The sequence below is a fragment of the Colius striatus genome, chromosome 9 (genome assembly GCF_028858725.1).
Source record: "Colius striatus isolate bColStr4 chromosome 9, bColStr4.1.hap1, whole genome shotgun sequence".
In the NCBI taxonomy this organism is placed as follows: Eukaryota; Metazoa; Chordata; class Aves; order Coliiformes; family Coliidae; genus Colius; species Colius striatus.
Genome location: NC_084767.1, coordinates 32278850 through 32293993, shown reverse-complemented (window position 1 = coordinate 32293993; position 15144 = coordinate 32278850). Strand labels below are relative to the sequence as shown.

At 32.9% G+C, this 15144-nt stretch overlaps 1 protein-coding gene across 1 annotated transcript in view; it reads left to right on the top strand.

Annotated features, from left to right (window-relative positions):
* DNAH7 (dynein axonemal heavy chain 7) overlaps positions 1-15144 on the top strand; it is a 110459-nt gene that overhangs the window by 32434 nt on the left and 62881 nt on the right. The window contains exons 23-34 of the mRNA XM_062002026.1: positions 1258-1470; positions 2377-2486; positions 2924-3092; positions 4377-4479; positions 4581-4708; positions 5874-6086; positions 7178-7276; positions 10191-10439; positions 12463-12612; positions 13635-13817; positions 14605-14781; positions 14935-15066. Coding sequence (XP_061858010.1) covers positions 1258-1470; positions 2377-2486; positions 2924-3092; positions 4377-4479; positions 4581-4708; positions 5874-6086; positions 7178-7276; positions 10191-10439; positions 12463-12612; positions 13635-13817; positions 14605-14781; positions 14935-15066 — 1926 coding nt within the window. The remainder of the gene's footprint in view (positions 1-1257; positions 1471-2376; positions 2487-2923; positions 3093-4376; positions 4480-4580; positions 4709-5873; positions 6087-7177; positions 7277-10190; positions 10440-12462; positions 12613-13634; positions 13818-14604; positions 14782-14934; positions 15067-15144) is intronic.

The following is a 15144-nucleotide window of genomic DNA, read 5'->3' as shown; positions in this document are numbered from 1 at the left end:
GCAACATAGTTGCATGAAAGAAACTGTCAGTTACTGTGTAAATGAAATTATTAAGCTAACTGAACACAGACTATAACCAAATGTCAAAAAATGAACAATTGTGGAAAATATGTTCTTTCTTGTTAATTTTTTAAATTATAGATATGTTATTGTTTCTAGCTGTTGTGGAACATAAAGGTATATTTCCTAGTGTGACAGTGTCATGGTTTAGCAAGGAGCAGCTTTTGCTTGGTAACAGGGGGAGTGGGTTGCAGTGAAGACCTGGTAAAGAGTTTGCGGACTCTCCCCCGGCTCCTGGCCCCAGTCTGGAGCCTCTGCGATCACTATTTAGGGATGGGAATTTGAAGTACTGGTAGGAGGTGTAAGAGTGATACAGGATGGAGGCAACCATCAATCAGAGAAGGAGGAAGGAAGGAGGAGCATCAGACCAGAGACCCCTCTGCACGCCATGGTGAGAATGCAGGCTGTACCCCTGCAACCCAACAGCTCCGTGTGAGTGCACCTGGATGGGCGAGAGACTGTGTGGGGAGATGGCCATGGCACAGGCCATGCTGGAGAGCCTGCACGTCACAGAGCAGACCCACACCAGAGGCAGAAAGGAGTTGCAGCCTTTGGGATAAATGCACGTCGGAGCAGCCCGTGCAGGGCTTCCATGTGTGTGAGGTATCCCACAGACTTGCAGGGAGGACTGATGTGGAGCCCACCTGCCCTGAGGAGAGACAAACGGCAGAAGCTCTAAGGAGTAGACTGACTGAAACCCCCACTCCCTGCCCCCCTGGGCCGTTCAGGGGGGGAGGAGGTAAAAACACCAGGATCAGGATTCTGAGCCTGGGAAGATGGGAGAAGTGGGGAGAAGGTGGTCTTAAAGGGCTGGTTGGACTCTTCATCTTTGTACCACTCTGCGTTGTGTTTTACTTGTTATGTTTTTGTGTTTTATGGTTATGCTTTAGTTGGTATTGCATTGGTACTTGAGGTTAATCATGGCCTTTTGTTCCCTGATGGGCCTAAACCACCGACAGTGTTCCTTAACCATAGAAAATATGTTGTATACATATAAGTAGCTCTTTAAAATGTGTATGACATTTTCCTTTTCTTTATGTGAAATGTATAAAAAGATAATGACTATTTCCTGTGTTTCAGGAAGAAAATAGCGTATGCTGTTTTACTTCCAGATATGTATCATTGATGTTTTACTTATGGTTCTATAAGTACCTTAGACTAGCCATGCAAATTCTCAACTTTTAAAAAAATTTGCAGGCACTAGAGGATTTTCTGGAACAGAGTAATAGAGAGATTGAGGACATTGTCACCTTGGTGCGAGGAAAGCTGTCTAAGCAGAATCGAGTGACTCTAGGAGCCCTTGTTGTGCTTGATGTTCATGCCAGGGATGTTCTTGCGTCTCTAATAAGCAAGAAAGTCAAAGATGAGACTGACTTCGAATGGTTAAGTCAGCTTAGGTACTACTGGGAGGTAAGTAATACTTCTCAATCGTATTAGAAAGTTATTTCTGATCCTGGTTTTTCAGTTTCTGCTTGCTTGCTCACACAGAGAATTGTTGCACTACTGAGAAGTTCTGCTGATAATACCTATAACCAATAATTTTATGGATTGCTAACTAGAATGGCCTGTAGCCAGATGCAAACAATTTTTGATTAAAGTTACTTTTTATAACTGTTATGTCTCGGTAAATTTGCTGAATTTGAAGGGGAGGACGAGTTACAGACAAAATTTGTTCACTCAAAAACTATAGTTTGGTTTTCTGATTCTGCAGCCTAGAGACTGCTCTAGAGACCAGTTTATCTAAATGCTATATCCTTTTTCAGGATTTAAAGATTTTAATCTGATATATTGTCAATAATATTTAATTTGTGAATTCAATGTATTGGAAAAATAACAATGTTTATACTGGCTAGTATAACAGGACAAGATTTCCCATAATACAGAAGGCATTACATATGAAATGTAAAAAAAAAATCTCTATAGGGATCATATATTGCTGTATCAGTCATCAGACCATAACCACAGGTATTCGTCATGATTACTTCAGTTTACTTTTTAGAAAGTCTATTAGCATTCTAAGTAGCTACATGGTAGTTTTACTCTGCAATATGTTTATAGCATCTTTTTAAAGCTAAGTTAATGCAAAAAAATGGTCTTTTTGTTCATTACTTTAGTATCTAATAATTGATAATTTTTTTTTTTTTTCAATTTGAATCCCACTGAAACCAGTGTCTCAGAATGGTCAGATGTCTGCCTTGTGGCTTTTTTTGAGCAGCATCATGCCTGCTAAGAACTTGAGAAGTAGTGTTGAGTTGTGGGTGTGGATTTTAAAACAAATATTTGTTTAAGCTATAAAATTAATGTCTTGTTTTTTAGGAAGGGCACTTACAAACAAAGATGATCAATGCAGAACTGAGGTATGGATATGAGTATCTTGGCAATACCCCTAGGCTGGTTATTACTCCACTTACAGACAGATGCTACAGGTAAAACTGCAAGTTACTAAATGTGCTGTATTAGAATTTATTTACTTGAGATATTTTAGTAAGCCTTGAGATATTTTAATTGATCTTGAGAACAGATTATTTCAGAATTGTATTTTTCATATGTTCTAATAGATATAAGTAGAATAAGATACATTTTTTCTGGTGGAATAGAAGAAGTTCTGTGTAAATATTTTAGTTGAAAGTTGTGGTAAAATTAATCTTTTGTGACACTATAATTAGTAATAGATTACCAGAAGTAAACTTCATGCATTACTACCCATTCATAAACTACAGCTGGACAGAAGCAAGTAAACTGTACCATTAGAAGAAAATGCAGTCATGAAACCAATTTTTGAAACTTTTTTGGTTAAAGTTAGAGAAGTTAGAAAAATAGCATAAAAATGCATACCTTTTTTTTCCTATTATTTTATTTCCAGAACCCTGTTTGGTGCACTACACCTGCATCTTGGCGGTGCCCCTGAAGGTCCTGCTGGAACTGGAAAAACAGAGACTACAAAAGATTTGGCAAAGGCTGTAGCTAAACAGTGTGTGGTTTTCAATTGTTCTGATGGATTGGATTACCTTGCATTAGGAAAATTTTTTAAGGTTTGGATAAATCTTGAGGGTCATATTTTCAATTATATTAAAGACCTTTAATTACTATGACACTTGAGCAAGTCTTGAGGTATTGTAAATGTATCTTTCTCTCCTTCCAGGCTGCTATATAATACTAGTATTGTGCAAATAAGTCTTACTATAACTAAGAATACAACACAGTTGTAAAAATACTTTTACGTGCTTTGAAAACAAATTATACCATAATGATTTTATTTCCTCTGAATAACATCTGAACATAGATGCCATTTCAGTACATGCATTCTTAAAAGAAGATTGCAAGTTTTAGGTGACTTGAAATTTAATCCAAACTCTAAATAAACTGGTGAGAATCATCATATTGTGCAAATCAAGCATATATTCATTTGAATATTAGCCTGAGTAGACAGCTTCATGTTATGAAAATCTACCCTGAATGGACATTTGTGTCTTACAGTTCATTGTCCTAGTTTGGACTGGAATGATACAAAAATAGAGCAAATATGTTTTCCTTCCTGACATTTATTCTTAACTTCTGGGCCAGAGGTTCATTGAAATGATGTGATTTGTCTTCAAAAATCAACAAGTTGGAAGTTCACCAAAATAAGCTAAATTAAGAGGTTTTATTTAGAATGGTGAAAGTGAAATTCTGTGTTTTAAATGGGAATTTTAGAATTACTATTAACAGCATGAGATGTCATTGAAAGACTACCAGTGCTGCAGAGACCATCTAGTAGCATTTGGGGAGCATATCTCAGAAAAGACCTATGAGTTAACCAGAACTATAGGAAATGTGAATTATTTAGGTATGTCATAAGATACCATAACTAAACAGTTAATTTTAGTTGTGCAGAAGTCCTTACATTGTCTTTTGTCACTGTGAACCCTCTTAACATAGACATTAAAGAAGAGTAGGGTTTTTGGAGGCTTGTTAAGTGATGAAATCTTCCTGTGTACAGTTGCAAAATACTGCCTATAAAGGAAAAACACAAAAAATGATTTATTTGTACCTATTTGATAGGCATTTTGCATATGACAGAAGAATTGGGTTTTTTTTATTACTTTGTACAGCTTTTTTGTCTTAATTGTTTGGGTTTTTTAAAAACCACATTTTAAAAATTTCTGTGGTTCTTTTTGGAAAAAAAATATGTATCTGCAGTGTTTCTCTTTATAAATTAGTGCTCTGGATCAAGGATATAAGCCCTTTCTTTACAAATGAAACCTTTTCTTATTGCAGACCAAAGGTCAACATGTCCAAAATTACTTATTGATTAGCTATACATCTGTCTCTTCTAGGGTTTATTGTCTTGTGGGGCATGGGCTTGCTTTGATGAATTTAACAGGATTGATTTGGAAGTACTCTCCGTGGTTGCTCAACAAATTTTTACTATCCAAAGAGGTAGCTCATTATTTTAATTATATCTTTTGATTACATCCGACAAAGAATAAAGATGTAACAAAACCTGCCCAGCAATGACATTAGTTTTTATTTCACTGTAGGCATTAATTCAGGATCTAATTTAATACTATTTGAAGGAACTGAACTGAAACTGAACCCTACATGTGCTGTCTTCATTACCATGAATCCTGGTTATGCTGGGCGTTCAGAGCTTCCTGATAATCTTAAGGTATTATACCACTTTTCATTTTTTTACTTTCAATAGCTAATACCCAAAGTAAAGAAGAGAAATAATTTTTTATCAAATCACCTCTCAGAAGAAAAAGAATTTGAAAAGGATAATCAGACTGAAAAATAGATATAAACTGCATTTTAAAATGTCAGGAAGTGGTTACCTGATTCAAGTTCTGATAGCATGAAAAAAAAAAGTTTAAAATCCCCAAACTTCATGTGTGTTTCTTGGCTAAGCTCTTAAAAATAAAAAAAATTAAAAGGAACACTTTATAGTGTACAAGCAGTGAACAATGTCTTGATAAAATAATAACAATGCATTTTAAAATTAATTTTTATTTTTTCTAATATTTTAGTTTCATCTGGAGGAACTTGTGGTATTTTTAACATAAGAGATTTCCATTTTCAGAGATTTCAAATTATTATTGAGTGATTGTCAGAAGTGTTACGTCCTTTCTCATAAATAGAGAATAGATTTAAATAGATTTGTCCAACGTCCATAAAAAGAAAAGGATATCTGAGCAAATATCTCAATAAATCAATAAAGATGTAGAAAAGTAAATATTCATAAATATTCATAAATATTTCTGAGAACTGTTTGGAAATCGCACTCATGTGTAGTATTGAATACAAGATTCAAAAATACTGCTTGTATAGGTTAAAGAGGATGGTTTAAAAAACTTTCTAGTAGAATACGAAAACAAATAAAAGGTTTGTGTATATGAAAGTATTCTGATGCTTGTTTGATAGAACAGTGATAAACTTGAAGAATAAACTGAAACTAAACAATGCTAGGAAAAGGCTGACAGAACAAAGTTATTTGTGGAAGTTCTATTGCACTCCCCTGTACTAGAGCTTATGGCATGGTATATGTTTTTGTTGTTCATCTTCAATGAAGAAGACCTACAATAAAGAATTGTCACAATGGAAAAGAAAGTATTTCTCTTTATGGGAAACCATTAAATATATTGTAGTCCTAGTCGAGATAGTTAAATGTAATTGGATGTCACTGTATTAATGAAATAATGAAAAAAAAACCCTAATATTTTTTGTAATTGTATATTACAATTGTAATATACAGTTGTATATGGTATGGTAATATGATATAATTTGTGATTTTTGTGATGTATAATAATGTGATTTTTCATACATATGTTTAATAGGCTCTCTTCAGAACAGTAGCTATGATGGTTCCTGATTATGCCATGATTGCAGAGATTGTTCTGTATTCTTGTGGTTTTGTTACTGCTCGACCTCTGTCTGTAAAAATTGTAGCTACATATCGTCTGTGTTCAGAGCAGTTGTCTTCTCAGCACCATTATGATTATGGAATGAGAGCTGTAAAGTCAGTACTCACTGCTGCTGGCAACCTGAAGGTAAATGTTTTTCTTATTTTCTTGGTCATTCTGTAACTTTTGTGTCTCTTTTGTAACAGAAGGTATGCTGTTCTGTATAATGGCAAGCAGCTGTTTAAAGCTTCATCTCGTGATACCTGTGAAAATAAAGAGGAGATGTACTGGGGCCTAAACTGCAGAAAGTCAAGAAGAGATAAAATTACTGGACCGTTCACCATACTGTTTGTTTGTTGCTGAATAACATGCCTATTAAGTGTACTGATTATATTTCAAGAATTCTAGTTAAATGAACATTCTCTGAGTTGTTTGGTGTATTTGCCACTGCTTTGCTTTCTTATCAGATTCAGATGCCTTTGCTGTAGCATGTAAACACTTGGCAGTAACACACTGTCTAATATCTGCCACATATGACTTTTGTTAGTCTTTCATCTTTAAGAAAAGTGGTATAGGATGTAATATTTTGTTTTGGCTTTTATTGTGGCTGAATGCACACATTTCACTGAAAAACTAAGCTGCTGTTTTGTTAATTCAATTACTTTTATTTATTAAAATTAACTAGCATAATTTATACATCTCTTCCATTCATTTTTATTTTTGCTCCATAATCTACTAGTACAAAATAAAAAAACAACTTGCAAAACTTAAAATTAGGAACTAAGCTTTGAATTGTGGCAAAAGAGGCAGATTAGAAAAAAAAAAAAACCTCACGTGAGAGGTCTATAGGCGGATTTTAGAATTTCTGCTTTGGTGAAGGCAGAAGTTTTATGTCAAAGTAAGGAAAATTATGCCTTCGGGAAGAAAAGGAATACGTCTTTGAAAGAAAAAAAATCAATGGTTTGGGAAAAAACATCATATAAAATTTATAGTATTACTGGACGTAAACTAACGTGAACTTGGTGTAACTAGAGAAAACTATGGGAAACACCTTGATAGGAATGTACACATGTACACAACATATGTATGTCCACAACATATGTTGTTATCTGTGGACCTGAATCTGCCAACATAATTGCATAGATGCACAACAGGAAGGGTTTAGTAGAACAGGCAACTTTAACATCTGTGTTTTGAAACTATAAAAGTTAACTAACACTGTTTTTTATACTTTTTAGCTGAAATATCCATTGGAAGATGAAGAGGTTTTGCTCCTTAGATCCATTACAGATGTCAACCTGCCTAAATTCTTGTCTCATGATTTACCACTTTTTGAGGTAGAAAATACAGATTTTTAGTAATGTAAAGAGATTGGAAAAACTTATTTTAAAACAGTCTTAACTGTTCTTCCTAGCAAATATAGTGAAAGTTTTTATAGTTTATACTGATAGAAAGTTTTTGCTAAGTCTGCCACTTAAAATGGTACCATACTATTTTTATAGATTGTGTATTCAATATTTCAAAGTATCTTATAAGCATTCTTATGAAATAGGTGGGGACTAATAGTCTCCTCTTTATAAGAGAAAATTTGGATTTTGATTTAAAACATGTGCAAAACAGTAAATAGACTAAGTATCCCACATTTATTCTTGTCCTGAGTTGTTCTCTATATGGAGATGAGCTAGAGAAAATAATCTGTCTTGCTCCTCTAATTGACAGTACAATCAGTCTGTGTGCTAATATATGCCATTTGGACTGGATTCCTGATCTGTTAACACAGCCATGTCATGTTTAATAAACCTTTGATTAAATCAGACAGGCCGAACACAAATATGAGCTGTGAACTTCATTAGGAAAAGTTTGCAGTCATGTTTGGTAGCCGTGAGCTTTCTTTGCCATGTTAGGAAAAGAATAAAGGATTGGGGCTGATGTCTATGCCATTTGGGCTGGAAACAGAAAGCGTCGTCTTTGTGTAGCTTTTTAAACATTTGTGAAAATATCTTACTTGGAAAAAAAAAATTATTGTTACAGAGTCATTTGTGTGCAATTATACACTCACAACACCAAAAACTGTCATAAGTTGTTTTGAATAGTAATGGGTGTATTTTAGCAGTCATATTGGTTGCAATTATATTTTTGGTGCATAATGCTTATTTTGGTGTAATTTTATAATGGAATAAAGTGAGATAATTTCTATAAGAAAACATCTATGAAGGTCTGAAAGTAGTATGGAAACTCTTTCCTTTAGAATTTTTAAGAAAAAGCCATAGAAATCTGGAGAACGGAAAAGATAATTGTCTTGTCCAAAGATACATAAAAGCATAATGAATTAAAAGGTGAACATATGTCTCTGGACACTGGTACTCTTAATTCATATTCTACCTAAGTATCACAATTGTTCCTGAAAATGAATCATGACCATTAAAGGAGATTTCATCTTTTCATAAGTTTTGAAGATGAATTTAAATAAGTTGTCTGGGAAAACTGAAGCATCTTCACTGATTGTTTCTCTAAGTTTCAGTCTGTGAGAATAAGAAGAGCAATGTTAAGAATTTAACATGCAGAAGTTAACTCTTAAGGATATTTATGAAGTAATGCTGTATATTTTTCACTTTCATGGGATAACAAATGTATATAGAGATTAAATATCAGTGTGCAAGTAGTTTTGTTTGAAATTCTTCTGAGATACAGAAAGTATTATAAAAAGATTTCCATTCAGCAGTAAGAATGTGATTTAAAATTTTAAACATTATCTCAAAAATTATTTCTGTGTTTTCCATGAGAAATATTAATTTCTTCCCTCAATTTATATATCACACTTGAGAGAAGTGGGAAACCCCATGTAATTCTTCATTCATTTTCATTTTACTGCTGTTGCCTTTGTTGTGTAGTCAGATAAATCTGGCTTGAGATACACAGGAACTCTTTGGTGTTTAGGCAGGGATTTTAACTAATTTATGATTTGTCCAGATTTTTTAATCCTAGGTTTTTTTCAACACTTAAAGGTTTTCCTTTAATACCATTCTGTAGTATATTGCATTGGATCTATCATAAAGTCTTTTGGACCTATTAATACATTTGTTTAGAATGTCAATCTTGCTCTGTTGTGGAGTTGCTCAGCAGTATGACTTCTACTGTGATACCAAATGGTTTATTTTAATATGGTATTCCTCCATTTTTCCTATATTTATGTCATCCATTTTGTAAAGAAGAAACAATTATTTTTTCTCTCATTCACTTAGTTATACAGTCTAGTAGGCATAGCAAGACAGTGTTTTAGCACAAGTGTATAAATTTTTAATTCTTTAACAGAAAATGTACAGAATAAGTGCAGGGGATAAATGACCAATGGAAATTTTACATCAAAAATGTTTCAGACAAGAAAGCTGCTCACCTTGAACATAGATTGATGTTTCTACTTGGGAAATCTATTTTTTTTTTAATAGGAAAAACCCTGATTCTGTCATAGTCAATTATAAAATGTGCCCCTAGTGGCACAGAAAGTTAAGCATATCTTTTGATACAGTTTACTAAACCAAACATTGTAAAGTTAGTACGTAATATGTTCATAAACATGTTGACAGTAGACACTAACAGTGCTAAAAAAGAATACCACTGGGAGATTTTTTAAAAGGGAACAGAATAGAAGGAAGTCAACATACATAGTAACAGGAAAGATATCAAAATAGTTCAAGTTCAGTAGTAATTCCTGTTATTGACATTTCAAAGGAATATATTTTATTTAGATTTTTTTCAGTAATCTTTGTTTTCCAAGTTGATACTGCAGTTCTGTCTGATTGAAGTGATAGCCAAGAGATCCTTTTTCTTGTTTGTTATGTCTTCAGTTTATTCTGTAACTTTCTTAGTTTGTTGTAAGCAAAAGTGAAAGATCTTTACTTTTACATTTAGATTACAGTTAATTACTTTTCAGTTACTAAGGAAAAAAGGTAAACACTTCCACTTTCTAACTGCAAGTTTCATAAACTACTTTAATAAAAGCTAGTGGATATGCTTAGACAGCTAGTCACTTCTTTGTGTGCCAAAGTAAACATGAAAAAAATACATTAAATAAGTATCAATAATAAATTACAAAGTCAGAATTTTTGCTTGGACAAAGGTGACATGAAATTCATAATTGTTTTATTTTAAAATAGTTATTAGTCTGCCTAGTATCAAAAAAGGTTAATTGCATGAGTTTCAAACCATATTACTTAGAAAATAACTGTACTTTATGATGAATTGTTTGGATAGGGTATTACTTCTGATTTGTTTCCTGGTGTGAAGTTACCAAAACCAGACTACCATGACCTATTGGAAGCCATTAAAACAAACTGTGTTGCTATGAATTTGCAAATGACCGACATATTTACTATGAAGATCCTGCAAATATATGAGATGATGATTGTGCGTCATGGCTTTATGATAGTTGGAGAACCTTTTGGTGGAAAAACATGTGCATATCGAGTTTTGGCAGGAGCATTGGGAGACATGTGTGAGAAGGTATCTAAACTTTAAAAATATATTTCTAGTGCAAACTCTCTTCAAACAAAATCTATAAATGTATAAATGTATTTTGTATTTATACTGAATACATGATTTTCTTTAAGGCAAAGCTAAAGAAAACTATAAGGAAAAGCTAAAGAATTTGGTTGAGAAGCTATAACGTTTTATCTAAATTCTTTAATTGCATTGGACAAAGAAGGAATTAGCAACTTGAAATGTTACAGTAAACTTCTGAAGGCTTTATACCAGATTTTCAACTTAGTCACATGAGAGCTGAGCTTTCTTTTAACAGAGATTATTCATTTTAGAACCACACCAAATATTGGATCCGTTTCATAAAATTGTACAAAGTTTTGAAGATTTTCTAATAAGAATACAATAAACCTACATAAACCCAGAAAATAAATAATCTTCAAATTTTGATTATTTTTGTAATTTTTCAGACAAGTGTTGGATCTGAAACTAATACAAGGTCTTGTAAAAAATTTTTATCTGATGATTTCTTGCTTTTAGCTCAGCTTTCCAATCAACTTTTTAATTTTCTTTTTCCCCTGAAAGAACTGGTATCCAGCTAATCAACAAAATTTAATTTTGATTTTAATAACAATTGCACTTGTGGAGGATTTTTACAAGGTTGAAGAAAATCTTGTAATTGATCTGGACTGATTAGTGTTTAATTCTGGGAACTCTAGCAGCTGTACTGGAACTATATCTGAATTTTATAATTAGAGGGCATTGTAATGAGTAAGATGAGGAGAGATTTGTGATGAATCAGGTAAGAAGCTGCCAACAGAGATAATACAAAATGAAATTACGATGCACGTGCAAATCTTGAAGATCGAAAGTCTACATTTTTGTCTTTGCAGCAGTGTTTTGATTTTTTAGCTGGGCAACTGTGAGAAAGTTGCTGTACTCAGGCCTCTTTTTTAGATTGCATATTTGTCATACTTGTGTGTTTCTTGTTCTTGTAGCTTATAAATCTTTCCAAGAAGATGTTACCCATTTCCCCCTTTCATTAAATGTTACATTTCCAGAAAGAATGTTCACTTTGATGAAATAAGAAATTAGAATTAATTATATTTCAATACAAATAATCAGAAAAAGAAGCGGTAATCATACTTTTCTAATAAACATAGGTGCTTTTCCTTTTAATTAATATAATAAAAATTCCTTCATTTTATGTTTTGTGAAGGGAAAAAAAGAAAGATTATAGCAGTCAGAACAGGCACAAAATGATGCCCAACTCCTGATTTCTCAGTTCAAGTTTATAAACAATAGGGCTGCTTTTGGAAGGAAATAAGTTTATTCCTCTAATCAGGGATAGATATTTTTTATATTCTAAGGCTTTACTAAGTAGATATTCAAATGAGTGTTTGCAGTTTGTCACTTTTCCTTGGAATTCATTCCTGTAGAAAAGTGGTTTTCGGGCACCTGATTTTTGATGCATGAAATATTAAATGTCATATTTAGTCATAATGAGACAAGAATCAGTTGAAGTTTAATCAAAAACTAAAATTAGATATCTTTAAATGGCTTGAGTAAAACGACTTCAAACTCCAAACCAAACCAAAAACCCACAGCAACTTTTTAATTCAATTTTGAAATAAATCTCCGAAATTTACCAAGGCAGTCATATTTATTCTTTAAACGTGGGAAAACGGGAGAGACAAATGGGCTTGGCCTGTTGTAATCTCTGTAAGTTTAAGAATAGAACCTCAGTCTCTTGATTGACTGCCTAATGTCCAGTTCACTAACAATTAAAAAAAAAAATTCTATTTTTATTTATCAAGCCAATGTTAAGTATTAAAATCAGGCTTCCAACTACCTGTGATAAAGTTGGAGTATTGTCTTCAGATGTTTGGAAGTGATATTTCAAGTGTTATATATGTGATGTCTTTCCTGCTGTAAACAAGTAAAATTTTGATGAAGATTTAGTATTATATAACTAGAAAATTCAAAATAAAACGTAGCACAATTGCATGTTTGGTGTTAACAGCTATTATTACTTTTATTTCTTCAGGGGCTGATGGAAGAAAACAAAGTTCAGATCACTGTTTTAAATCCCAAATCTATAACAATGGGTCAACTATATGGACAGTTTGATCCGGTATCACATGAATGGTCAGATGGCATCCTAGCAGTGAGTTTCAGAGCATTTGCTTCTTCTGCAGTAAGTGTTTAACTGGCTTAGAGCATTTTTGGAAATGACTTTTCAATTTACACATTTTGGCTTTTAAATACATGTTGTTTGCACAACTGTAGAATTCATATGCTTGATCATTTGAATTCAGAGACTGCAGTTAGGCCTGATTGAGTATGGTCCATGCAAATTACAATGTGGATGCTGGTGAATTAAGATTTGTGTTTCAGAAGTCCTCATGTGAAGATAGAGAGTGTTTTGTTTGTTCATGTATGTTATAAACAAACACTTAATTTTTACCATATTGTCATTGTGTATTTTATCTAACTATGGCCCATATCTTTGCTGTTTATGTGTATGGGCATTTTGATGTTTGTTTTGGAAAAACTACTGACTGTGGCTTCTGACTGATCTTCACTAAAGTCCAGTGGCATATCTATGATGAGTATAATCAAAGATGTATCTACCTGATAGATACTTTACTTTTTGCTAGTTGTTGCAGTATGGGACTGTATGCCCCTATAAACTTAAATTAGTAGCATATTGAAGTTGATCAGTGTGAAATTCACAATCTCTACTAACATTTGCAGAATTTTACAACTGCTTTGTAGATTCCTGTAAGAGATATGATCAGTGCATTTGACTATTTGTTTCTATAGTAAAACCCCAGACATATTACATTGAGCTATTACTGTGTTCCTTTAGTCCTGTAAGTATGCAGTAGGTATTACTGATGAACAGAAACTTGTATTAGAGTCTCACTGTGTCCTTAATCAAAGTATTTGATTGTTTGAAGGAAGCAATATACTGTGTTGCAAGTATAGCTGAAAAAAACCTTCTATGGTTAACTACAATATATTTTAAAGTTGCAAAAACTAAATTGTGAATATAGATTGTGATTTCAGAAACTGCCTGTGAATACAACTCTATACTACTAGTATTTTCTTTTTTTAATTTTTGTGGAAAATAACTTGATAAAAAATATTCATTTTAGTGTAAACCTATTAAATCAAATAGCAAATATTTGATTAAAAATATTTTCTGGAATCTAGACTTCAGATCGAAAATGGCTGGTTTTTGATGGGCCAGTGGATGCAGTATGGATTGAGAATATGAATACTGTGCTTGATGATAATAAAAAGTTGTGCCTTATGAGTGGAGAGATAATCAAAATGTCACAGCAAATGAGCCTTATTTTTGAACCTATGGATTTAGAAGTTGCTTCTCCTGCTACTGTAAGTACTTGTCCTTGAAAGTGATATATATTCTATGTTTTAAAATATATACTTAATTGAGAATAGTAGCCATAAGTTTGTATTTCTTTCATATATTTTTAAAATAAAGAACACTGTAGCTTAGTTTTCTTATTTAATTTTTTTTATAGTCTTACAATGTGATGTGAAAAATCACATTTACACATGTAATGTAAATTGCATACACAGAAGACCTTAAAACTGTTCAGAATCCATCCCTTGCATGAGGCTGACAAGGAAAAGAAAATAATCCATACGCAAGTTTTTAATCTGTCAGCAAAATCAGGCAAAACCAACAATCACTGCATTTCTGGCACCTGTCTATATCTATCACACCTGTTTTTTCTGATGGCACATTGTGAAGTGCAAAAATTTTCTTTTGAATATGAATAGAGGTTCAGATAACAATGTAAGAGACTAAAATATCTGCACTGTTATACTGGGAAGAGATTTTTAATTAATTTTTAATAAAATTTTATATAATTTTTAAGTGTTAGGCAGATTAGTTAGTCACTTTATTATGTTTCATAACCTTAATGTTGGACATGAATTATATTTAAGAGGAAAATCTGTCTTGGACATTAGGTTTCCTGTGGCTGAAGAAATAAAGGTGAGTTTGAAACTCATCTGCCTTGGGGCTCACAGAACCCCACTTCCAGCTTCCAGCTTCTAATAATCCCAGAAGTTATACTGAATATTACTTTTAATTTTTTGGAAAAAAACTTTGGAGAATGCATGAAATAACAGCTGTTTATTTCATTATTTTTAGGTTTCAAGGTGTGGCATGGTCTATATGGAGCCCCATATGTTAGGCTGGAGACCATTAATGATGTCTTGGCTAAACACAATGCATTCAGGAATCAACTCTGTGCATAAGGAATTTATAATGGGCCTGTTTGACAGAATGGTTCCGCTCTGTCTTGAGTTTATTAGGAAATACACAAAGGTATGATAACTGAGAAACTAAGAGTGTATGAATTTTTTTCATTTCCAGCTGGCAAAGAAACACATTGTTTTATTTGGAGCATATTAATTTGGATTTATCAATGTTTTAAAGCGGCTTTTAAGATGAAGGCTATGAGTATTTCTTTCCATTCAGGAGTTATCCTCTACTTCAGATACAAACTTAATTCGATCACTAATGAATATGATGGATTGCATGATGGATGAATTTGCTGATGAAGCCAAAGTTAAAGCTATGAATGACCATGACATTTTCTCTTGGTTTGAGGTAGGCAGTTTATTTAACATACAGAATACAGAATTCCAGACCAATTTTTAGTGAAATGGGCTTAACAAGTAATAAAAA